Source organism: Schistocerca serialis, chromosome 8, assembly GCF_023864345.2.
Source record: "Schistocerca serialis cubense isolate TAMUIC-IGC-003099 chromosome 8, iqSchSeri2.2, whole genome shotgun sequence".
Lineage (NCBI taxonomy): Eukaryota > Metazoa > Arthropoda > Insecta > Orthoptera > Acrididae > Schistocerca > Schistocerca serialis.
The window spans coordinates 440,211,935-440,239,090 of NC_064645.1; the positions used below are offsets into that span (position 1 = coordinate 440,211,935).

Below are 27,156 nucleotides of genomic sequence, written 5' to 3' on the forward strand. Positions count from 1 at the left end.
GCAGGATTTGCAGAAAGTGAATAGGATTATGAGATGTCCGGTGGAGAAGAGGACTCATCGTTTTCTTCTTCAAGTGACGATTGTGCGTCAGCAAATGATGACGACGACGACCAAACACAACTGAATTGCAGTGCAAATACTTTTGTTGAAATACTGGGTGAGGCATCAGATAATCCGCCCCCTCCAAGCTTTGTGTATGCAGAAGCACCAGGCCCTAAACATATACCAGCAAACGCCACACCAACAGATTTTTTCAATTTATTGTTCTCGCAGCAGCTTCTTACGATTATGGTGACTCAGACTAACAGATACACTCGCCAGGTGATTCAGTCAATGCATTTATCGCCAAATTCGAGACTCAAAAAGTGGCAACCAACAACTGTAGCAGAAATGAAGGCTTTTGTAGCAGTGATTTTGAATATGGGAGTGATTAAAAAACTGACTATTTTTAGTTATTGGTCAACTGATGCAAACCTGTTGACACCGTGGTTTTCGCAAATGTTTTCATGCAACAGGTTTCAGTTGTTGCTGCGGTTCTTACATTTTGTAGACAATTCGAAACTTCACCCTCCTGGTCACCTATTGTATGATCCAACAGCAAAATTTCAAGTGTTGGTGGATATTGCCAACAATGTTTTCTGTCACTACTACACTCCACACCAGCAACTGAGTGTTGATGAAAGTCTTGTTGGAACAATGGCGCACTCACAGCTAATCCAGTACCTTCCCAATAAACATCATCACAGATGGGGAGTCAAATTTTGGATGCTGTGTGATTCAGTAGTAAATTACTGCCTAGGGTTTTATGCATACCGTGGTGCAAAATGTGATGATGACAAAAACGAAATAAAAGAGAATGGCCTGGGATATGTAGTCGTCATGAAACTACTAGCTCTTGGGAGCTACATGCAAAAAGGTTACCATGTGTTTTGCGATAATTTTTTTACATCTATTCCTATGGCAGAAAAGCTGTATTTAGTCGGCACTTATCTAAGGGGAACAATTAGAAGAAACAGGAAATTCCTGCCACGTGGTCTTCTGTCGAATTACGCTGTAGGTCAGCTAAAGTTTTTCAGGATATCTTTTATACTTCTCTGTGGCTTCAGACAGAAGAAATCACAGAGAAATCCAGTCCTCCTCGTGAGTACATCATCCTCAGTTACATCATCAGAAAAGACAATTTGCAATAGACAGTCGGTCAAGAAACCAGATGTAATTTTTGAATATAATAAGTATATGGGTGGTATTGACTCCTCGGATATAATGGCATACTGCTATTTAGATGAGAGGAGGACTGTCAAGATGTGGAAGAAGGTAGTGTTCAGCATAATTGCCAGGATGTTACTGAATGCATATGTTTTGTATAAGGAAAGCCTAAACCCCAGCGACAAACCACTGACACGGCTGAAGTTTAACAGCATAGTCATTTTCAAACTTTCTCAACAGTGGTTTCAGGCAAGGACTGCAACCACAAGTGCAATAGATATAAATGTACCTGCTCCAACAGTATATGGTGTAGAGACTCTTCCGGCGAGAAAGGAACGCTACTGTAGTGTTTGTTCTACGAAGGATAAGAAGCGGCGTCCAGGCGTCCACAAACAGCATGTGTTTGTTGCAAGAAAGGACTGCATCCTTCATGTGTTGGTCAGCATGTGTGCAACTAGTTGTCACAACTGCAACCTCACATTTGTCAGTGATTTATGACTGAAGAACTGGGAACACGTTCAAAGCAAAACAATTTTTTTGTAATGTTATGTTCTTTTTGATTTTTTCCTTAGTGAAATAAAAAATTTTGTATTCCTTTATGATGTTTTTGTTAAGGAAACTACAGAGATTCCATATATACCTGAAATTTTTGAGTATATCATCATCTGATGGGTCTCAGAGTAAACTGAAATCAAAGTTTTAATTTTTTTCGGTAAACCCTATCATGAAAATAATTTTTTTTCTCTGAAAATATATTCTTTGACAATGTGTATTGCACATATTACTGTAGCCAGCAACATTCCCTAAAAATTAAAAAAAAATTACATTCCTTTATGCATTAGTTTAGATTTTATTGCAAGTATGGCAGAGGTCTGCATTTTACTGTAAAATCGCATGGCACTTTTAACATGATCTCTTGAGAAAATGTCTGGCACTAAAAGGGTTAAGAGGAGTTACTTTGTGTTACAGAAGATTGAAAGAGGTACCTATCATCACATTCTGCATGCTGCTCGTGTGAAGTAGAAAGCTTTCAACAGGAGTTGTTGATTGTGACGTCGTCATCATCCCCCCCCCCCCCCCTCTAAATTAATTTTATTTTTATAACACCCAGAATGCAATTTCTGACTTTGTTTTAATATTAAAATAAATCCCATAATTAGTTTCTATATTTGATTTCGATGCAATTGCCACCAGGCTTCATTGAAATTAATGCAGAGGCTCATCACAATATAACTATCATGATAACTTTAATTACTAGTGCATTACCTCAGTACAGTAGCTCCATCAGACAAAACTGGAGCTTTAATTTAATTTTGACAGACAGAACTACCCTAACATACGAATTCAATATAACCACTATAAAGTCTTTGAGAAGTTTTGATATAAATGCATGCAGCTGTAAGTCCAAAATATAACAAAAACAGATTTAATAGCTTCAGTTGCATGAGGATGCAGTCGTGTGAGAGAGTTGTGTTTGCGTGTGTTTATGCAGGTGTCTGTTTTTGACAGATGTCTTACTGGCTGAAAGCTTTATCTGTGACAGTGTTTATGTTGTGCCTATCTGTGACTCAGCATCTTCACTATATGGTGAGTAGCAACTTTCTTTTTCGTAACACTGTTCCACCCTTATATTTTTATTTTTTCAAGGCTGTTTATTTGGTACTGTCTCCTAACTGTAAATTCAATCTTGCTGCCAACCTTCAATATACAAATTACATCTTATTACTATTTAGCAGTTGAGAGAACTTTATTTCGTGCTGTATTCAGGATCACTGCTTTTCTACTAAATTTTTCCATTGGACTGATAAACACATAAGTACTCATAATGTTTCTTGTTAATTAGTACAAACAGGAATGTAATACTCACCTCAAGGATGCTCTTCCTGTCAGCATGCAAACGCATGACTTGTACAGCCCAGTCTAGGAGCTTCTCACCACGAGGAACTTTGACCCTTTCATGTTTCAGTCTTCCCACACGGAATTCATGAGGGTCTTCTCGGCGGGGAGACAAACCTGGTGCTCGCTGCCGCTCAAGAGTTACATCACGTTGTGTCTGAAGCCAGACGATCGACCTGTAAAATCGAATGCAAACTGAAGGTAATTCTACTACGCAAGTTAAATATCTACACACAGAAAACATATTTCTCAACATTTGTGACAAAATAAGCATTGCATACCAACAGTAACCCTCATCCTGGCTTGTAGCAGGCAGTGTGCTACAAATTGCACTGCCCATTTTTGGCTCATGGACCAACTCAAAATTTCAGCTCGACACTTTTTTCTTCTCAGGATTAATATTAATCTTACAATTCAACATTAACTGAAATATTATTGCAAAAGTTATGCCTCAAACATGGTTCTAAGAAGAAGAAGGAGAAGGAGAAGACGTTGATGATGAAAAAGGAGGTCATCAACAATCAAAACGTTGGTCTGAACACATTTAAGGGCTCTACTGGCACAGTTTTATTGGAGGTAGCATGCCTTTGACTTTCTCCAGCCACTAGCTAAATCTGTTAACAGTTATTAGAGAACTGGCGGTATAATAAGGATTCTATGCCATGGTACAAATCGGCATTTTTCAATTGGGGCTCGGTGGGGAAGTGCTAGACTTCCATAGGTCCAGGCTCAATACCCAGTTAGTCCTCTCAGATTGTTTTCACCCTTGTCACTGTTTTTTCACTCCTGGCAATGATTTGTTAATGACAAAATAAAATGTTGCTCTGTGGTTTGGAGTCTGTGTTTAACTGTATGTCCCCTGTAAGTGGTAAGATTGGAGGATGGGAAGGATATACAGCCTCCAATGGGACCATGCCTTGTAGAGCATTGCGGAGTTTAAACTGACTTTTAGTTTGAGGACAGTTCTGTTTTTTATATATATGAGGTGACTTACCGAACAAAAGCGCTGGCAGGTCGATAGACACACAAACAAACACAAACATACACACAAAATTCAAGCTTTCGCAACCAACTGTTGCCTCATCAGGAAAGAGGGAAGGAGAGGGGAAGACGAAAGGAAGTGGGTTTTAAGGGAGAGGGTAAGGAGTCATTCCAATCCCGGGAGCGGAAAGACTTACCTTAGGGGGAAAAAAGGACAGGTATACACTCGCACACACGCACATATCCATCCACACATACAGACACAAGCAGACATACTTAAATTTTTCCCACGTGGAATGTTTCCTTCCATTATATATATATATATATATATATATATATATATATATATATATATATATATATATATATATATATATATATATATATATATATATATACACTATTACAACAGTTCACAATATTATGAAAAGGATAGATTGCTACACACCATATAGTGGAAATGTTGAGTCACACATAGGCACAACAAAAGACTGTCAAACAAGTAGGCTTTAGGCCAGAAGACCACCTTTCAAACTGGACACCAAGAAGTACTACAGTTAGAAACTGTGTGTATCTTTAGGCAGCGTAACTGACAGCCTGCAAGTACCCTGATTTTATTCATCCATTATTTGAGAGTAAAAGCACTTGGAACATACAACAAACATTACAGACAATTCTGAATCTTTATGGACCTTCCTCTTGCGGATCTCCCCCTCCCCCCCTTTTCCCAAAGTGCACACACAAAATGAGGGAAGGAAAAAAGTTAATCACTGACTACACTTTGGCTGCTCATGCAGTGAAACTTCAGTATCAGCCATGACTTTAAATTTATTAGTTCTTTAGTACTAACTCTATTCACAACACAATTTGCAGACACTACCTACATAATTACTGAATGTACCTGCAAAATTATATCACTGTACAACACATAGTTCAGGAGATATGTCATCATCATCATTAAGATGCATGAAAAACTTGCTTTTCCTTACAATGGGGCACAACTAAGACTATGTTCACCCACTGTTTAGCAATGAGAGGTTAACAACTTACAACAAACATGAAGCACAATTTCAAACCATTTCTCGATTAGATAATTAATGTCAAATATTTAACACATTACCTCATCTGTAATGTAATTAGAGGCTTGAAGGTGTTTTATACATGACAGTTCAATTCTTTAAAAAAATTGGTAGTTTACTGACAACAGTATCAAGCAGTGCTGTTTATATTGTTCATAAAAACGGAATCACTGACTGCTAGAAATTAGAACATACAATTACACCGAAGAGACTTTACTTAACTGTAAATTAGTGTTCTCAGCGAGGTGAGTATCATCATCATCATCATCATCATCATCATCATCATCATCATCATCTAAGACTGATTATGCCTTTCAGCGTTCAGTCTGGAGCATAGCCCCCCTTATACAGTTCCTCCATGATCCCCTATTCAGTGCTAACATTGGTGCCTCTTCTGATGTTAAACCTATTACATCAAAATCATTCTTAACCGAATCCAGGTACCTTCTCCTCGGTCTGCCCCGACTCCTCCTACCCTCTACTGCTGAATCCATGAGTCTCTTGGGTAACCTTGCTTCTCCCATGCGTGTAACATGACCCCACCATCTAAGCCTGTTCGCCCTGACTGCTACATCTATAGAGTTCATTCCCAGTTTTTCTTTGATTTCCTCATTGTGGACACCCTCCTGCCATTGTTCCCATCTACTAGTACCTGCAATCATCCTAGCTACTTTCATATCCGTAACCTCAACCTTGTTGATAAGGTAACCTGAGTCCACCCAGCTTTCGCTCCCATACAACACAGTTGGTCGAAAGATTGAACGGGGCACAGATAACTTAGTCTTGGTACTGACTTCCTTCTTGCAGAAGAGAGCAGATCGTAGCTGAGCGCTCACTGCATTAGCTTTGCTACACCTCGCTTCCAGTTCTTTCACTATGTTGCCATCCTGTGAGAATATGCATCCTAAGTACTTGAAACCGTCCACCTGTTCTAACTTTGTTCCTCCTATTTGGCACTCAATCTGTTTATATTTCTTTCCCACTGACATTACTTTCGTTTTGGAGATGCTAATCTTCATACCATAGTCCTTACATTTCTGATCTAGCTCTGAAATATTACTTTGCAAACTTTCAATCAAATCTGCTATCATAACTAAGTCATCCACATATGCAAGACTGCTTATTTTGTGTTCACATATCTTAATCTCACCCAGCCAGTCTATTGCTTTCAACATATGATCCATAAATAATATGAACAACAGTGGAGACAGGTTGCAGCCTTGTCTTACCCCTGAAACTACTCTGAACCATGAACTCAATTTACCGTCAACTCTAACTGCTGCCTGACTATCCGTGTAAAGACCTTTAATTGCTTGCAAAAGTTTGCCTCCTATTCCATAATCTTGTAGAACAGACAATAACTTCCTCCTAGGAACCCAGTCATATGCCTTTTCTAGATCTACAAAGCATACATACAATTCCCTGTTCCACTCATAACACTTCTCCATTATTTGTCGTAAGCTAAAGATCTGGTCCTGACAACCTCTAAGAGGCCTAAACCCACACTGATTTTCATCCAATTGCTCCTCAACTAATACTCGCACTTTCCTTTCAACAATACCTGCGAAGATTTTACCCACAACGCTGATTAAAGAGACACCTCTGTAGTTGTTACAATCTTTTCTGTTTCCATGTTTAAAGATTGGTGTAATTACTGCTTTTGTCCAGTCTGATGGAACCTGTCCCGACTCCCAGGCCATTTCAATTATCCTGTGTAGCCATTTAAGACCTGACATTCCACTGTATTTGATGAGTTCCGACTTAATTTCATCCACCCCAGCTGCTTTATTGCACTGCAATCTATTGACCATTTTTTCCACGTCCTCAAATGTGATCCTATTTCCATCATCATTCCTATCCCATTCTACCTCGAAATCTGAAACATTACTGATCCCATTTTCACCTACATTGAGCAACTCTTCAAAATATTCCCTCCATCTGCCCAAGGCATCCACAGGATTCACCAGCAGTTTTCCTGACCTGTCCAAAATACTTGTCATTTCCTTCTTACCTCCCTTTTGAAGACTGCTAATTACACTCCAGAATGGTTTTCCAGCAGCTTGACCCATAGTCTCCAACCTGTTTCCAAAGTCTTCCCACGATTTCTTCTTCGATGCTGCAATTATCTGTTTGGCTTTGTTTCTTTCTTCAACATAACTTTCTCTGTCTACCTGAGTTCTGGTATGTAGCCATTTTTGATACGCCTTCTTTTTCCTTTTACAGGCTGCCTTGACTGTATCATTCCACCAAGCTGTTTGCTTCATCCTACTTTTACACACTACTGTTCCAAGACATTCTTTAGCCACTTTTAGTACTGTGTCCCTGTACCTTGTCCATTCCTTTTCCAATGACTGTAATTGACTACATTCAACTAACTGGTACCTTTCTGAGATTGCTGTTATGTACTTGTGCCTGATTTCCTTATCCTGAAGTTTCTCCACTCTTATCCTCCTACATATGGACCTGACCTCCTGCACTTTCGGCCTCACAATCCCAATTTCACTGCAGATTAAATAATGATCAGTGTCATCAAAGAATCCCCTGAATACACGTGTGTCCCTCACAGCCATCCTGAATTCCTGATCTGTTATTATATAGTCAATGACAGATCTGGTTCCCCTGCCTTCCCAAGTATACCGGTGAATGCTCTTATGTTTAAAAAAGGAGTTTGTGATTACTAAGCCCATACTGGCACAGAAATCCAAGAGTTGTTTCCCGTTCCTGTTGGCCTCCAAATTTACCCATAACCTTTTCATACCCTTCTGTTCGATTTCCAATCCTGGCGTTAAAATCACCCATGAGCAGAACACTGTCCTTGTCCTTTACTCTAACAACTACATCACTGAGTGCCTCATAAAAACTATCCATCTTATCTTGATCTGTCCCTTCACAATGCGAATATACTGACACAATCCTAATTTTCTTGCTAGACACTGTCAAATCTATCCACATCAGTCGTTCGTTTACATACCTTATTGCAACCAAGGACTTTTAAAAATGGGGTTTCAAACATGTTAACCAGACAAATTATACCATAAAACACCTGGATACTATCCTCAGGAGCCAAAGAAAATGGTACACCTGCCTAATATCGAGCAGGGCACCTGCGAGCACGCTGAAGTGCTGCAACAAGACATGGCATGGACTCGACTAATGTCTGAAGTAGTGTTGGAGGGAACTGACACCATGAATCCTGCAGGGCTGTCCATAAATCCGTAAGAGTACGGGGGGTGCATCTCTCTTCTGAACACCACAATGCAAGGCATCCCAGATACACTCAATAACATTCTCGTCTGGGGAGTTTGGTGGCCAGCGGAACAGTTTAAATGCAGAAGAACTTTCCTGGAGCCACTCCGTAACAGTTCTGGATGTGTGGGATGTTGCATTTTCCTGCTGGAATTGCCGAAGTCCATCAGAATACACAACGAACATGAATGGATACAGCTGATCAGACAGGATGCTCACATACATGTCACCTGTCAAAGTCATATCTAAATGTATCAGGGGTTCCATATCACTCCAACTCCACATGCCCCACACCATTAAAGAGCTCTTCGGGAAAATTTTTAAGAATGGTGGTCAAACCCTACAGGATACCATCACATAAAGGCTGAAATGTGTGGAACTCCATTTAGTCGCCTCTTACGACAGGCACGAATACCTCGGGCCTATTCTTACCCCCAGACCCGCAGGGGGAGGGGGAGGAAGGGGGTGGACGAGACGGGACGAAATGATGCATCCTTTGAGAGGACACTGCAGATTTATTCAGTATACCCCTAATAAGCCTGCAAATTATGGGATCAAGATTGATGTCTTATGTGATGCCAAAACATTTTACACCCTGAACTTTGAAATTTATTGTGGCAAGCAGATGCCAGGACCCTACCTGAAGTCTAATAAGCCTGATGACATTGTGCAAAGATTAGTGACACCAATTGAGAAAACAAACAGAAATCTTACAACTGACAATTACTACAGTAGCTACCATCTGGCTTAAAATGTACTTGGCAAAGGTTTGACTTTCTTGGGAACCATGGGGGAAAAAAAGAGGATATGAAGGAAACAGCTCAAGAATTCCAAGCCAATAAAACCTGGGAAGTCCAGTCATGTCTCTTCGGTTTTCAAGACGATTTCTGTATGGTCTTGACTGTTCCTAAAAAGAACAAAGCTGTGATTTTTTATCGACAATGAACAGCAGAAATAAAATAGGTTAAGAGACTAAGAAATCAAGAATGAATTTGGACTACAATGCTACCAAAGGAGGAGTAGGCACTGTAGATCAGATGTGCCCATCCTACAGTACTTCCAGAATAAAGCAATGATGGCCACTTGCACTTTCCTACAGACATCTCGATATTGCTGGGATAAATACAAACATTATTTTCAAATTCAACAATCCTGATAATAAAGAAAGAAGATGAATTTTTTAAAACACATTGCTCTGGACCTTATGGAAGAACATTTGAATCAATGAGCATTACTAGAGACACTTCCCTAGGATATTCACACCTTCTTGACTAAATATAGGCACAAAGAAGAGAAGACCAAGGAGCCCAAGGAGCTAACAAAACCTGGAATTTGTTAAATATGTGGCAGGCATAAAAACGACAGAACCAAAACAGTATGTATGAAATGCAAGAAAAATATATGCAAGAAACATAGTGTCATAGATACAAAATGCGTGCAATGTGAAAGTGAGCTTCAGATGGAAGTTGACTAATTTATTCACAATCATAAACAGTAGTGGGAGTTTATGAATGCTCGATTTCATAATGTGTCCCCTTGTTACTTTCTTTCATGTGAATCAGTGTAATTAGGTGATACAATTAAAAGTACCATGAAGGCAATAAAGAATATCTGCTTGTTATAAATTACTATGACAAAAATAGGCAATTGTGAAGGCAACATATAAATAAAAAGATTATTTTTATAGAGCCATGAAATGTTTTATGTTTACTCCAATAAAATGTAACTGGCAATTATATAAAGCTTATTTTTCCTTAGGTTAAAACTGTAGTCCTAATTGCAGTGTAAAAGCTGCAACACTCTCACTCATGGAAGTATGAAAGGCGTGCCCACCAGAGGGTTAATTCTCTGCATCATTTTGGGAGTCATGTAACTGTGGCAAGATGTATAAACAAAACTTGTAAGCACAGAGTGTGGTGAGAATTATTCACATTATGAGATAGATACAGCATCCAACAAATAGATACTTATCACTGTAAGTAAATGTGAATAATGTGAATAAATGTCAGTAATTCCCACCACACTCAGTGCTTACAGGTTTTGCCTTGCCAGAGCGACATGACTCCCACACTGCTGCAGACAATTAATAAATATGTACATTCTGGTGACTAATCGCTAGGCAGTGCGAAACCAGTAATGGACTACTAAAAAAATTGAAGAACAAAACAAAAGGTGACTGGTTGCCGTAATTTCAAGAAACCTTTACAATATTCCCACATATCAAATGAAAGAAGACTCTTCCCGAGACTCCGGACAAGTGTGACACACAGATATTCATCTTGCAAGAGTAGCTTAAAGCCAGGAGTCAGTCATCATGAAATAGATAATAGATGGAGTAGTACACCACAAAAATCACCGAGACTTTCAGAAACTCTGCTAGTTATTTATTTATACTAGCTTTACTGTAATTCAGCCCTGAAAGTGCCACTTAACAATCACTAAGTTTTAGTATTAACTAACCTTGAAGCGCCAAATGCAGTACAATTGAAGTATAGCTGTCTTGTCTCAAAGGGAAAGAGGAATGGACAAGATCGGTTGAGTTCTTCACACCACGATGGAAGTGCCCCTGATGACAGCACCAGAGGATCCTGTATCTGTTGTAGCAATTTATTGGTTATCTTCTTACTAGTGAATTCTTCAATAGCTAAGTGACCTTCACTGTCTTCAATTTCATTTTCATTCTCTGCCTCTGTTATAAAAACCAAATATAAATGTATTTTTCTTAAAGAAAGTTAGTCTTCTAAACACATTAATGCAACAACAAAAAAAGAAACTATAAAAACCATCGTAGTTTGTTTCCCAAAAATAATGTAAAATGCATAAAACAAGCTACACATAGGAAGAAACTTAGAACACTGTGATATGCTAGTTGCTTCAATTATATAAGCTCTGAAACAAAACTTCAAAATAACAATGATCCTTCACCTTATCTCACTTCCTGTATGGCACTCTTAAATAAAGGTATTAAATCTATAATTACAAATGTCTCCCCAACAATTGTGCACCAAAACCAGCACGTCTGCTTGCACCCCCAATCAATCACACATTTGCCTCTGTGAAACTGGACCAAAGATGGATGGTTGGGGTTCATGAACACAAAATAAATAAGGAACATTACAGTTGAATGACGTAATATCAACGAAGTCATTACACAGAGTACTTGCTCAAAATGAATCAACGATGAAGCAGAAAACTGAGTTTGTTCCAGGGTAACTATGTAACTATGGCTGGACGAGTGAATGAACCCTGTTCCTTACAAATATGAGGACATACCTTGCCTGCTGCTGTGGAAGGGTTTTCAAGCAGCATACATTTAAAGGGTGGATAGTAGTACTTTAGGCAGACTGTGTAGGAGAGAGAGAGAGAGAGAGAGAGAGAGAGAGAGAGAGAGAGAGAGAGAGAGAGAGAGCGGAACTTATAAAAGCAACCCTCGGACAGGATAGCGAGCTAAGTAGGCATATGTGAGGGAAATACTATAACCGACAGGTAGCACAGGCTGAAATATACAGTTGAAGGCAGAAGTAAAACATGTATGATTTGATTTCATCTCAGTTAAAGAGGAAGCTTAAAGTATAACATCTTGTCAAATCTAAATCATCAGACCAGGGAAAGAATTCAAAGATAGGAAAGGAAATCAGCCAGAACGTAGCAGAGGAACCTGTTGGCACATTTACCTGAATTGATTTAAAGAAACAGTGGAACATGTCAATCCAGATGACCAAGCAGAAATCTCAATAGCACTTATCCTAAATTGGGGTGCCCTGTATCTACTCTGCAGAATCTCAGCTGGTCACACCTTGAGAGTTCCAGGGCACTAACTATCTGATGTAGTACTTCAAGAATGTTATTCTCCATACCTATTCATGAAGAATGTTGTGCAAGAAAATACAGTGATGTGATTACAATAAAATAATTACAGATAGCATAGAACTGCAGTGTGATCACTTACACTTGTAGAAAACAGGGAAGAGAGTTCTATGGGTGCCACAGGATCTATCAAGTATTTTATGGAACCGGGTGGGTGATGGGGTGGAAACATTTAGTTTTAAGTGCCAATTAAAGAAATTGTATCCCCAGTAGACGGACTGCAGCATCGGGTAGTACTGTATCAGGAAACAAGTGCTTGAGTATAATTTTCTGTTTCGTATTGTAGTGCGGTCAACTAAAGATACTTGTCTCCAGGAAAAACTTACAATGGATGCCATACAGAAATATCCACGAGGCCATCACATTTTTTTTATTGTCCACCAAATGCTACAAAAGGGCAAAGTTTGATTGATTTTTTTCTCATTTGTCATGAAAGTAACTTGGGTCACCTGTGAACACTCATACCACTGTCTGTAATTTTTGCTGTCTTTCGCTATCAATACTGCTTACTTGCTTGTGCCCATGATCTGTGGTACACTACAGTTTAAAACAACTGAAAATGTTACCAACAAGTAGGGATAAGAAAGAATAGTTATATTTTGTGGCAAAATTCTGTATCATTCTTTTGCAAAACTGGTTTGTTGTTGCCAAGTCAACTTTTTAATTTTTTATTATTATTTTATTTTTGCTTTAGCTGAGTTCAATCTCTTTTTTGTTAAATTTCGATGTGATTTTTGTCAACTTTGATGCTATTTTCATAATTACTTCAAAGTTTGTTATGATCATACAGATACCATAGTCTTGAGGAGATTAGAAGTGAACAAGCAATTTTCACGTTTAATTACTCAGATTTATTACTTTTTATACAGGAAAACTACAAATTTCATGATCTCTCATAAAAATCACCAATTTAATTAAAAGCAACTAATTTTGCATTACAGTTTTCACATTATTTTCTTGTCCCTTTTCATGAGCAATTGAAAGAAAAACCAACATACAGTTTCCAAAACGTTAACATTTCACCTGCTTGCAGGGTATGTTTATGATACAGTTTTGCTGCTGGCACTTTCCTGATCACCAGGAGCCTCGTTATATTCATGCTGCAGCCTTACTGCTGGTCGGGAGTAATTACCCTGCAGTTAATCACATAGCTAGCAGAATTAAAAAGGGTGCCGGTGGAGTGACCTTGAAACAGCCAATCACAACTCAAGTTTCGGAACATACAATGATGGTTGTGAAATGAAACACAAACCACCTTGAAACTGTTGCCTCGTGAAGATCACAGCGAGCAGTGGGGAGAACAGTGACAGTGCAGGGTAAATGGGCTGGTAAGACTCCGTGGGTTTGATTCACTTCAGGAGGCCATGCTGGCAAGGTGGAAGCATCAACACACCCTAAGTTACTCATTAAACCCTTTCCTTCTCTTCCAATCAAGTTGCCCATATTTAAATTATTATCTACAATGCAATTAACTACGTTTGTTTCCTATAAAAATGCATACATAATAGTGACGATACTATCTACAAACCTATAAGAAGACAAAGTTCAGCATTTCATATTATTATAGGGCTGAAAGAATGTTCCTGAAGAGGAATAAAAATAATTATCTTCACTCAACACACACACACCCTACTTAAACAAACATCTGAGAAGGAAGTGCAGTTTTGGGATTATGCAAACAAAACATTTTTTTTGTAAATACTAGGTAATTGTCTGAAGATGCACAAAGGTCACATTCTTTTTTTCTCCCTTCACTGCTGTAGGCTTTAACACAGAGTGATGTTAAAGTTCAGGTTATTCCCATCAATCAAAGAATATGGTGACAACAAAGGCAACAATCAGAAAATGTAATTACATTCTATGACATAATTCATTTTATTCATCATAATCTAGTGACTTTTGGTTTTGGGATTGGGCAACACTGAAAAGTAAGAATTACAAACAGCAACCAAATCAGTAACACATATTAAGCATAAAATTCTTCACTGTTGGATTCACTTGGGACAAACTAACAGGTCAATCTATACATGTGTGTAGAATTTAATTATGAACATGCGAAACATGGAAAGTCACATAACTTTTAACACTGCATTGTTCACATTCTGCAAGAAAACAGCTCTCTAACATAGTAATACCTACACAGAAATTCATGCCCAAGACTCAAGTTATATTTAATCATAAATAAATAAAAAAAAAACATTTTTTAAATATGAGCCCCCTCAATAAAATGCAGAGGAGAATCTAATAAAGCTTACCTTCATCTTTAAATGTGCTGATGACAAAAAGATGCCTGAGAAGTTGCAGCACATCATCAACACTGCAGGCAGGCGGCATGGTTGGTGTCGCAGGAGTAGAAGGTGAAGTAGTACTTGAAGGAATACTGCTCTGGTGTGTTGAATCTACATTTTGTTGATCCTCTTGTCCAGGTGTGCTGTCATCTTCGCGATATACTATGCTGTACCACAAGAGACACATGCAACAATAATAAGCAGCCCTATAACAACATTAATATGATCATCAAGTTAAACTTTGTCATGGAGTCCGTGAACAGTGCAACAAATTAACTCATCACATCCCACTGTATGATTTATCATACGCATTCTCTTCTTATACACATCTGTTTCCAGCAGATCATGTCAACAACTGTAACATTTCTTATAACTTTAATTGTTAGTTTGGAAGTCCATGGCTGAAAACAACAGTTAACAGAGAAGAACAGGATTGCTTACTACCTGGTAGAAAGCATTTGTTCTAGTGCTATTAATTCTGCCACTTCTCGTAACGGCTAGGTGACATGTATAATAAAATTACGATGTATATTTTTGTACCTTTGCTCATATTATTACAGATTACTAATTTGGATACTAAAATACATAGAATAAATTTAAAATGATTACTTTATCAGCACTGTTGCGTGATTGGCTTGTATCAGTATGTACGAAATATCATATTTTATTTCAGACAAAATTTGGAAAAGCAGAGACATTTAGAAGAGCTTTTAAATATCCTGTACTCCACAGAAGCAGAAGAAGAAGATGATGATGACTATAAACTTTTACTGATACATTGATACCTCTCAGGAGCTTGAATTTGTGTTATTCAACCAATTGATGGTGATGACAGTGAAAAAGACGATGTGAGTACTGATTCAGAAGGACAGCCCATCGCTTTGTCTAGTCTCAGTTGCCCACCCGCAGCTGTAGCATCATTTTGGTGCAGCCTTCTATACAAACCCATGATCTTTCTCGGTTTCAGTCAACTCCAGAGTCCATGGGGCATTTTATAGGTGGAACTAACATTGTCTGCTGCTCCTGTAGTCCATACTTGCTTCCAAAAGGAAGCCAGATATAAACTATAAACCCCCCCCCCCCCCCTTTTTTTTCCTTCTTAGGCTGGGTGCTGAGCAGGTCTGTTGAGTCTATACAGGTTGTTTACCCCTAACAGATCTTGTACCACTCTTTCCAGTTCATCACTGTGCCAGAGCACTGATTGTGCATTTAAATGTGCATTTAATAGTAAATTTTGTTTGCTTGCATAGTTTATAATTATACTAATACTGACTGCATAACTTCCTGTTTCACGAAAGTACTGACCAAAAACTGACTGGAGCCATGTTCCACTGTCCCCTGCTAACTCTATTCTATAGGGTACAGTGTTTGGGTACCTTATGGATAGCACATTTCAGAATTAGTTACTATGACTGCCACCATGATTACGCACCATCCTGCTACCATGATCACGCACCATCCTCATTTAATGCTCAACAAACACATTTACAGCAATCCTCTTGTTTGCCTGATAAAGAAACCTTCAGTTCTGACAGTTACTTGCAGCTTGCGTAAGTTTTTATTGGTCTGCCTGCTAAGTACAACTGGTAAGTACAACTTCCCTTTATTTACATCATTACCCACGAACATTAGTTTATGAAGGTTACAGAGTTTCGGTGATTGCTAATCTCATTGCAAGTGCAGTTATGTCTGGCGAAAATGCTACAACCCAGTTTGTTCAAACTGGTGAAAAAGATAACTAGTTCCCATAAAACAATGTTCTATTAGTTGTGGTTACCTAACTACAAATGAATATATCACAGCATTACAAGGTATTTTAAATACTACTAATTGGTATCTGCAAAGACTGAGTTATTGTTGAAAGGAAACGAGGTCCTCAAGCTGCTCATGATTATTCCTGTGTGTGTGTGTGTGTGTGTGTGTGTGTGTGTGTGTGTGTGTGTTTTTTACAAAGTGTATAGGGTTTAGACGTGTAGAATGACTCGATCATACCATACTGTTTCTGACATTTCCACACATTCATGGAGGGGGCTCTAGCTATATACAATGTGTAATCTGATATAAATTCTTAGCTAAATAGCTGCTTATATCATTTTCAAAATATGCACTAGATTTAAACCTACTGAAAATTATAAGAATTTATGAATAATGTCAACTTACTTATAAAGAATGTCAACTTACGTGTATACTGGTTCCCATATACGTCGCAGCTTTTCTTGCCTTGTTCCAAGTTCTGCACTTTGGACAAGCTGTTGTACAGCTCTGAATATTGTCCAGTTACGGTCTGTTAATGGTACTTCAACATCAGGAACCTAAACACATAGAAAAGAAAGCATTATTTACAAATTGCTTATACTTGAGTTTGTGTTAATAATAGAAAAGTTAATTATATGGTGATGACGCAGTAGTACTGTTGTTGTTTATGAGTAAAAGACTGATACATGAGCTAAGGAAATACTAAATTAATATAAATATACCACCACTTCAAAATGTTCTGAGACTTACAAGCGATGTCGGCACAGTAACTACAGTGGTGGCTTGAACCAACAACTGTAAACAACAGATATGCATTCAGACAGTCAGTTGTTTGTAAGCAGTGGCTATGGGACTGTGTTGTGTCAATGTTTTTGTATTCCACATAGCAAATGAGCAACAGCTGTAAATCGAGTGTCCATCATATTCTCGACAATGTTTTTAAGAAGAAAATGTATGTGCAAACTCAAGCCATTAACAATATTATGAAAAGGATAGATTGTTACTCACAATATTGAGGGTACACCGAGTCACGGACAGGCACAACAAAAAGACTGGTACACATTTGAGCTTTCGGCCAACAGGCCTTTTCCTAAAACAGAAAACAATCACACACACACACACACACACACACACACACACACACACACACACAAAAATTCACAACACATACACAGCCACTGCCTTTGTCTCTGTCTCTGTCCTCAGCAGCCAGAAACAGTGGTTATGTGTGTGAGAGATGTGCTTGCATGAGCGCGCGCGTGTGTGTGTGTGTGTGTGTGTGTGTGTGTGTGTGTGTGTGTGCGCGCGCGTGTGTGTGTGTTTTCTACTTCAGAAGAAGGCATTTTGGCCAAAAGCTCAAATGTATAGCAGTCTTTTTGGTGTGCCTGTCTGTGGGTCAACATCTCCTCTGTATGGGGTAGCAATATATCCTTTTTGAAATATTGTAGCTACTACAAACTAGTTTTTCCATTGCCAATGTGATAAGCAAGTTGAAAGACATAACAAATGAAGACTTTTCTAACATTTTCACAGGGCTGTATGAACATTCTGCACATTGAAGTCAAGGGAGGGGGGAGCTGATGCATTCAAACAATCATCTTAACTTTTATCTATTTTTGTTAATTCAGTCTTGATTATTTTTTTTTTTACTGACCTGGGTATTTAGTAGAAAAATAGCTTCAAATGATTTAATATTACTGCTATTATACGATGAACTATTATCTTTACACATTCTGCAAATATAATTATTTTTATACTCAATATGAAACATTTCACTGACTTCACGCGCGCATGCTGTACCTCGTGTCAAGTGAAAACGGCCTTTTTTCCAACAATAACGGGGGTGAGTAACTCAAAACTGCATAGAATTTTGTATTATTCACATGATCATTATACAATTCTCCCTCATGCCAATACAACCAAATTGATGCTCTCATCAACATACAATCACATGTAAAACAACATTTTGGACCGAACGAAGTGTGATCCTCTGGTAATGGTGCCACTGCATTTGGTGTGGAGGGGTATGGGGTCAGCATACCACACTCCCAGCATTGACATTTTTTGTGACCTGGAGCCCTACTTAGCCAAGTATCTCCTCGATTGGCACTTATAATCACTGGCAATACGTAAAGACTATCACATTTACGGTTGAGGGATGAAGTTTAATGCCTGGTCACCGTTTAAGTTACTACGGACCGAGTGTGATTTTTGGACTGTACAAGTATAGGAAAGCAATTCAACCATTTATTACCAAAACTGTTCCTGAGAGGTAAAACGGGAAGAGAAGTTGCAGGCTACTCCAACTGTTCTTAAAATGCTCAAGAACCATCTGAATTCATCTAATGTTGGTTGAAGGCTTTTTGGGTTAGATGCTTGGCTGAGAGAAAGCCTGCTAATCAAATTGTGTGTTGAAGGAGTATTGTCGCAGTTGTGCAACTGGATTCACAATAATTTCCTGAAAGGTCATAGTTCATAATAACTGACAAAGTCACTGAGTGATATATGGAATTTCCAACAAAGTGTTATAGACCCTCTTCTGTCCCTGATCTAAATAAACTTATTTAGGACACAATCTGAGCAGCCCTCTTAGATTGTTTGCATGATGCTGTCATTTACCATCTAGGAAAGTCAATAGAAGATCAAAATGACTTAGGAAAGATACCTGTAAGGTGCGATAAGTGGAAACTGACTCTAAACAATAAAAAGTATGTTGTCATCCACATGGGTACTGAAGGAAATCCGTTATATTTCAGTTCTACAACAAATCTCTCAAAATTAAAGGTTGCTGATTCAACTAGGTACCTAAGGATTACAATTACAAAGAACTTAAACTAGAACCATCACATAGAAAATGTTGGTGGGGGAAGGCAAACTGAAGATGACAGAACACTTAGAAGATGCAACAGTTCTACTAGACTGTTTACACTACACATGCCCACCCCTTCTGGAGTACTGCTGCGCAGTACAGGAGCATTGCCAGATAGGATTAATGGACGACATTGACAAAGTTCCAAGAAGGGCAGCTGTTTTGTGTTATTGTGCAACAGGAGAGAGATTACCGTCGATATGACATGTGATTCGAGGCAACAATCATTAAAATATAGGAGTTTTTCATTATGTCAAGATATTTTCGTGAAATTTCAATCATTAATTTTCTCCCGATTCCCACTACATAGTGTGACTTGATCATAATAATAAAACAAGAAAAATCACAACCTGTACAGAAAGATTTAAGCAACTGTTTTTCCCATGTGCTATTTGAGAGTGCAACGGTAGAGAAATTGTCTGAAAGTGGTTTGATAAACCCTGTGTCAGGCAGTTAAGTGTGAATTGCAGAGTTACGTAGCAAAAAAAGAAGGATATCACCTAGTGCTACTTAAGGAAACCAATGACAACCTAAAGCTGCATGACCGCATGTACATTTGAACACAGTCCCTCTTGAATTAAATACGAGTGTCATTATCACTGCACCATCTCTTTCAGTGATTTTATCTAGGTCTTAGCCTATCATCTTTTTAATAATAAAAAGCATAACAATTTCTATAAAGAAATTTCCACCATTTGACTGTAAATTACTGTTCATTTATTTCACACAATCAGCTTTAGAGCCTGTTTAGACAGAATGGACATCCTGCAAGAGCTCAGCTAGCACTTTAGAATGGTTATAAAGCCAAAATCGTGATGGCATGACCAGTAATTTACAACCAAATGGTGGAAATTTCTTTCAAAAAGTTCTATACAAATGATTCTGCCAATGTGGCTTATAAATAATATAATTGTAACTGTTGTGTTTGACTCTCGAATTTACAATTAAAAAATAGAAACATGGTTACAAACTACACTATGTTAACTATCACAGCATTTTGAGTCAGGCAAACACATGAAGAATACAACAGTAACTGATAAAAAACAAACCATCAATACAGCTCTAGTATGGATGTACAGTCTTGTGACTCTGAATTAATAAAATTTTCTTGAATTCATCAATTGACAATGACCAAGAAGTAATCAACAGAAAGCAAATTGAGTTTTAATACTTAAAGTGAGAAAAAACTAATTTAATCAGTGTTTCAGATGGTTACAAATTTTATTTCCCAAAGATAATAACATAAATTGAAGTTAAGGATTATAGAAACATATATTTTACAATTTCCCTACATAAATTTCCAACAAAATTTATTACAGATGAATAATTGGGAAATGTGGTTTTCTATTTCTTCATATCCATCACGATGGCAACGACATGCAATCCTACTCTTTCTCAACAGAAAGAATTACCTACCCCGTGCTGGTTTGGTCCTCGTAATGATAGTTTGAGGCGGGGCTGCGGCACTGTCTCTACATCTGAGCTGCTCCCAACACTGATACAACTGCTCTCCCCACTTGAACTTTCATCTGATCCAGGTGGAGGAACTTCCAAATCTGATGTCTGATTAACATTAGTGCGGCCCGGTCGTGGATCAAACGCAGGTATAAGTGCCGAAAATTGCCTTTTCAGGACAAAGTCATCATCCCACGAGCGTCGTTTACCACCTCTAACTTCGTATCCTTCTTCCTCCTGTTAAAACAGAAAACCAAATTCGATTTCCAATGGTGAAAAATACCAGCACCAAAAGACATTACAGTATGTGTTTGTTGCATAACCAGTTAACAAACAATCACACATAATGAGACAAAGAGTGCCATTTTTGTAAGAATGATGAGTTCAACATGTTTCATAAAAATGTTTGTTGAAGGATATGAACAAACTAGAGAAAATACTAGATACCTGATCACCTGTAAAAAAGCTATTCATCAGTTGTGTAATTTCACCTTAATATTAGCATTTCATAAACATGTCACCAGAAAATTGTTTTTAAGCATGTAAATTTAAGTAGATAATGAATATTAACTCTACATACAATACATGCTTTGTAACAAACTAGTACTTAAGCAAGTGGTAGCAGAATGTTTCATACCGAGTCTTATAAGCTAAATGTTGTATCTCGTGGTTTTTGACACTACTGCTGACTTGTACTGTCAATCATACTTCTCTGATTCAGTTTGGTGTCCAAGTCTGCCACCAACTGTATTACTGAATGGCTAACCAGTTTCATGGTTCTTGGTGCAAAGACTCAGTTGCAAATTGCCTATATAACAGCTTCCAGGGGCAACAAAAATTTTATTTTTAATATTTTATATAATTACTGACTGAATTTAAAATTCTGTCATGATCTACTCGTTAAGAGGTACAATCTTATATAAAGAAGGTTTAACACAGTAAGGCAAGTATTATAGTAAGGAGCTGTGAATAGACATAGCGATTTCCAGCAAACTTTCCACGTAATTTCAAACCTTCACAAAACTTGTTCTCACCAACACCTCTCATAAAATGATGAAAGGAAAAATGTTAATTGCTTACAGTTTTGTTGTTCATCCACAAAAACTTTAACTTCAGGCAAGACATATTAATTTATTACTTCTTTACTACTCACTATTCGCAACACATTTTGCAGAAAGTATCCTAATTTACTACTGAATGTACCAGCAAAATTATACGATTGTATATAGTTCAGGAGATATAATGTCATCAATAATGAGATGCATGAAAAATTAGGTTTTGCTTAAAATGGAAAGCAATTACCTGCACTATACTTAACTAGGCTCGATAACGAGAGCACTTTGCGGGTTTCAACAAACTAAGATAATTTCAAACCTTTTCTAAATTTATTCTCTCTTACATGTTTAACATCAAATATTTAACACGTTAACCCGTGCGTAAGGTAATTAAAAGTCTGAAGATATTTTATAGATGAGAGTACAATTCATTAAGGAATCAGGGGTTTACTGGTGCTCTACTAAACACATACGCCTGGCCACTTTTGAAATTATGCACCATAATCATACCCTGGCAGTTTCTTTTACAATTAAATTCCAATACGTAGTTGCGCCCTCAAATAGTATTCTGTTGTCATTCTCCAGTCATTGTTCCACCATGGCTGACTTGTCCACTTCTCTTCATTGTATATGGAGCTTGTGTTCAGCACAGCACTTTGTGACTGTGCAGCTGGTCTTTTCTACATAAATACTATACACACCTGGCACTCTAAAGTGTTGAGTTGAGCTTGGACAGCTCAGAACTTGAAAGTATTGACCATGAGTGGTAAGGGCACATACCCGACTCCTGGCACAACAAGGTAAAGACTTAATTTGTGAGTAACTTCATGGCAGAGTGCAAGTTCTTTTTGTTGAAGGTATTTATTTCTTAACTTGAATTCTTCTGTGTGTGGACTTTCACTCTGTCATTATCTGGTTTAACTATGCACCCAACCAACCAACCAACCAGCCCCCCCCCCCCCCCCCCTCCACAGATGTGACAACACCCTCTCACCAAACAGTACATGCTATTTAAATACAAATCCCTGGTTGTTTCACCCCATCTCCAAAGTTACCTTAAATATTTGAATAATCTGTGCTTTTTTTTCTGAATTTAAGGACAAAACACTGGGGTATGGAGATTATTCGAAACAAGGTTGGTACTGCTCCGCCTCCAACAATATATCCCATTATACTGTAGCACTGTTGTGGCCTCAGTTTGTGATGCCTCTGTAGCACATTATAACTGAAGTATTGACATCTTCAAACTTGTTATTATGGCTACTATTTCATTATCGCTTGTACACTGCTAAACAAAAATTGAAAATTACTGAGAAGCCGAAAACATTGGAAACCGCGCACCGCGCAGTGGGAAGAAAGTATGACATGAACGAGAGTTGTATTCGTGCCTGGCAAAAAAAAAAAATTATGCTGCTTCAAGAAACTAACAGTAACTGCTGGGCATTTCAATTTTGCGGCCAAAAAGCGAAACATCCAGACCTCAAAAAAAGGCTCTGCTATTATGTGGATGAGAAGCAACAATACGCAGTGATGAGTGAAATGTGCCAGCTTAAAACATCGGCTTTAGCCAAAGAAATAGATATTACCAATTTCAAAGCTAGCCGGGGCTGGCTATCAAGATTTTGCAACATAAATGGTAACACTGGGGACAGCTGTTGGGGCCTGGTACCCGAAAAGGCATCTTATCTTTGCCCAGACTTGGGAAGGTGACATGTGGCACCCAATGGTGAAGACGTGTCTCTCCCAACACTCCTTCTTCCGTTGTTTGATAAGGTAGTGAACACTGGTACGGAGCCGTTTAAGGGGTATGAGGTGCTCCACGGAAGGGTGTCGCTGTAGAGCTCACTGACAATCCTTAATTGCCTCAGCGACTTCCAGCAACCCCCAAGGGACTGTCTTACGGCTCAGGCACCCTAAAGAGCAACGAATCGTGTTTTCTGCCGCAGAAGCAATTGTACTGGTCACCTGCTCAACCATCACATCAAGGTTACCGTGAGGGGGAGATTCAGCAGTGACAGCAGAGGTGAAAGTTCCCCAGTCCACCTTGTTCAAAGCCCGTCTCGGCGGGTGTCCGTGTACCTGATGTTGGGGCAGTGAGAGGAAGACGGGGACGTGGTCACTACCACACATGTCATCATGCACTCTCCAGTGGACGGACGTCCCTGATGGTGGTGGTGGTGGTGGTGGTGGTGGTGGGTGCTGCTCCCGAAGTAGGTGGTGGTGCAGGAGGAACAGGGAGGGAATGGACCCCCTACAGGTGTAGTCTTTCGGCTCCGAGAGGTGACCTGGGTTGGCGGAGCTAATGGTGCCAGAACCGTTGTAGTGGTGGTGTAAGATGATATATGCACAAGATCAAGGCATTCAAATTTTCTCTTAGCCTCAGTGTAGCTCAGTCGGTCCAGAGTCTTGTACTCCATGATTTTCCTTTCTTTCTGGAGAATCCTGCAGTAAGGCGAATGGGGCTCTCTGCAGCTGACACAGATGGAAGGTGGGGCATATGGAGTATCGGGATGTGACACTGGAAGTACAACGGGAGACATATGGCTGATCTTCCAGCACGTAAAGCACCGCATAGAGGGAGGGAGGTTGATTGGTTGGTTCTGGGGATTGATGGGGGCTAAACATCGAGGTCATCAGTCCCCTGTTCCAAACATACATACTTGTAAAAGGCCTATACAGTAAAAGCGTAACCTCTGCACCCAGAGGGAAGGAACACCAAGGGGTACAGAGCTAAAATGAACACCGCAATAACACAAAACAGAGGACACTTAAAAGGAGCAGAGCAAATAGTTGACTAGAGTAAAACAGACTACAGTGGTTGATGGATTAGGTAAAGGGTCAACGACTCAACTACAAACGAAGAACCTCCAGATGGAAAGTGTTGATAGAGGTACCAACACAACTTGTTACCATAAAAGACACTATTTTGGTATCCACGTCCCAATTAAAAGTCGCTGGAGTGGGTGTAGCCTGAGAAATCATGCGAGAGTGCCCACACTAGAGTGAGTGATAAAACCCAGCTGCACGGATAAAACGTAAAACTGAGTCAACTATAGAGGCATCGTCATATAGAATTAAAGGAAGTGTAGCTGGTAAATTAAAGGACTGCCGCAAGGGGGCTAAAAGAGGGCAGTCCAGCAGAAGATGGACCACTGTCAGCCCTGCATCACAGCGACACTTGGGCGAGATCTCACGGCGAAGGAGATAGCTATGGGTCAACCGCATTATGTCCAATTCGGAGACGGCAGAGAACAACCGAGCCCCTACGCGTGCTCCTCAAGGATGTGTTCCATACGGCCGTAGACGACTTTACCAACGGAGCTTATTTGGAGTGTTCAAGACAGACCATTCAGAGCTCCAGACATCGCGGACCTTGCGATGTAGGCCTGACCAGAGGTCTCTTTCCATGAGACCAAGCTCCAGGGGTGGCGAAGTGGTGGCCTGCTTGGGCAACTGATCGACACGTTCGTTTCCTGGAATGCCGATGTGGCCCGGGGTCCACACAAACGTCGCTGAACGACCACACTCGGCAAGAGCAAAAACAGCATCTTGAATACCGCGCACCAAAGGGTCCTGAGAAAAACACTGGTCGAGTGCTTGCAATCCACTCAGGGAGTCACTGTATATGACAAATGACTCCCCAGGACAGGAGGAAAGGTGAGCGAGTGCACAATAAAGAGCAACCAGCTCCGCAGTGAAAACACTACTCCCACAAGGCAGGGAATGCTGCTCAACATAGTCCCTGTGGATGAAAGCAAACCCAGCGCATCCATCGACCACAAAACCATTGGTGTAGACTACATCTGTATCGCGAAACGAGGCAAGAAGAGCCATGAATTGTTGATGAAGACTGGCAGGTGGAACGGAGGACTTGGAGTCACAGGACAAATCCAAAGAAAGATGCAAGCGAGGGAGGGACCAAGGAGGGGTAGATGAAGAGGGCCGGAAGGATGGAGGAAGGGGAAAGGACTTTATGACGAGAGAAGGGAACGAATGCGGGTCGTGATCCGGAGACCCAACCTAGGCCGCCGTTGTGGGGAGGGGAGTGCAGAAGATGGAAAAAGGAGCTTGCGGTTTGGGTAGTCGGGCGAGGCATGGACGTGGGCGATGTATGACGCAAGCAACTGTTGTCTGTGGAATCGTAGGGGAGGGATTCCAGCTTCTACAAGAAGGCTCTCGTAGTTGAGACGGGACTGGACTAAAGCCTTATAGAGCTGTAGGAGGGTTCTTCTTGTAGCCCCCCAAACAGTATGGCTGAGGCAGCGAAGGATGTTGACGTGCCACCAGCACCATTGTTTAAGCTCGCGAAGATGAGGTGTCCAACTGAGCTGAGCACCAAACAGCATGCCAAGAAAGCGATGCATCTCCTCAATACGAAGGAGTTAATTGGGAAGGTAGAGCTCTGGATGGAGGTGGACCGTTCGATGACGACAGAAATGCATCACTCAGGTCTTAGAGGCTGAGAACTGAAAACCATGGTTGGATGCCCAAAAATGAGCCTTACGGATAGCTCCCTGCAGCCGCTGTTCAGCGACGCTGATGCTTGGGGAACTGTAATAAAGACAAAAGTCATCAGCATATAGAGAGGAACAGACCGATGAGCCCACCGCAGCCGCAAGACCATTAATTGCCACCAAAAAGAGGGGGAACACTCATCAGAGGAGGGAAATAGGGCTTTACATCACTCTGCTAGACAATCACATCACTCTCAAAGACCATCACCTCAACCTTCTTGGGCAATGTATCACCCTCAAAGGCCAAGATGAAGGCACTGGTGGCAATCCGAGTATCCTTCGAACCCCGGTGGATATGCTGCACAAAATATACACCTCGCCACTCTAAATTGGCGCGCATCTTATCATCGCACTGCAAAAGAAGTTCTCTGTGAAATATGATACCCTGGATCATATTTAAGCTCTTATGGGGCGTGATGGTTACAGAAACATCCCCCAGCTTGTCACAAGCGAGTAACCCCCGTGACCGAGCAGTTGCCCAGATCTCACTTTCGACAAGCCCTCCACCTCCCCGAACTAGTCCTCTAAATGCTCAACAAAAAACTAAGGCTTCATCATCATGAAAGATTCCCCATCAGCTCTCCAACATACAAGATATCGGGGCAAATAAGATCCACTGCCATCTTTAGCCTGACGTTCCTCCCATGGTGCGACCAGGGAGGGAAACGATTTGGGGTCGTACTTCTGTGCGTTGAACTGAGCTCGCTTAGAGACTGCTGGTGTTTCACCACCAGCAAGACAGGAAGTCTCGATGCCCCAGGGGGATGGGCATCTACCCCTTGGCATATGTGAGGAGTTAACGGCGCAGGCGTCAGCAGAGCGATCCCTGTGTGGTCAGGGGGCTACACCCAACAGGGTACATGGCGGCCACACCACAACGGACTGGCTACCATGCTGGATATCAGGTGCAAAGTAGTCCATGGTCATTGGCGATGCAGAAGTCAA

General features: G+C 40.0%; 1 protein-coding gene across 7 annotated transcripts in view; it reads right to left on the reverse strand.

Moving 5' to 3' along the window:
* LOC126416771 (E3 ubiquitin-protein ligase HECTD1) overlaps nt 1-27,156 on the reverse strand; it is a 327,326-nt gene that overhangs the window by 25,179 nt on the left and 274,991 nt on the right. For all 7 annotated transcript variants that reach the window (XM_050084626.1, XM_050084625.1, XM_050084627.1 and 4 more), the window contains 5 exons: nt 20,604-20,879; nt 16,745-16,875; nt 14,531-14,730; nt 10,869-11,097; nt 3,074-3,278 (listed from right to left, as the gene is read on the reverse strand). In XM_050084626.1, the coding sequence (XP_049940583.1) occupies nt 3,074-3,278; nt 10,869-11,097; nt 14,531-14,730; nt 16,745-16,875; nt 20,604-20,879 (1,041 nt within the window). The remainder of the gene's footprint in view (nt 1-3,073; nt 3,279-10,868; nt 11,098-14,530; nt 14,731-16,744; nt 16,876-20,603; nt 20,880-27,156) is intronic.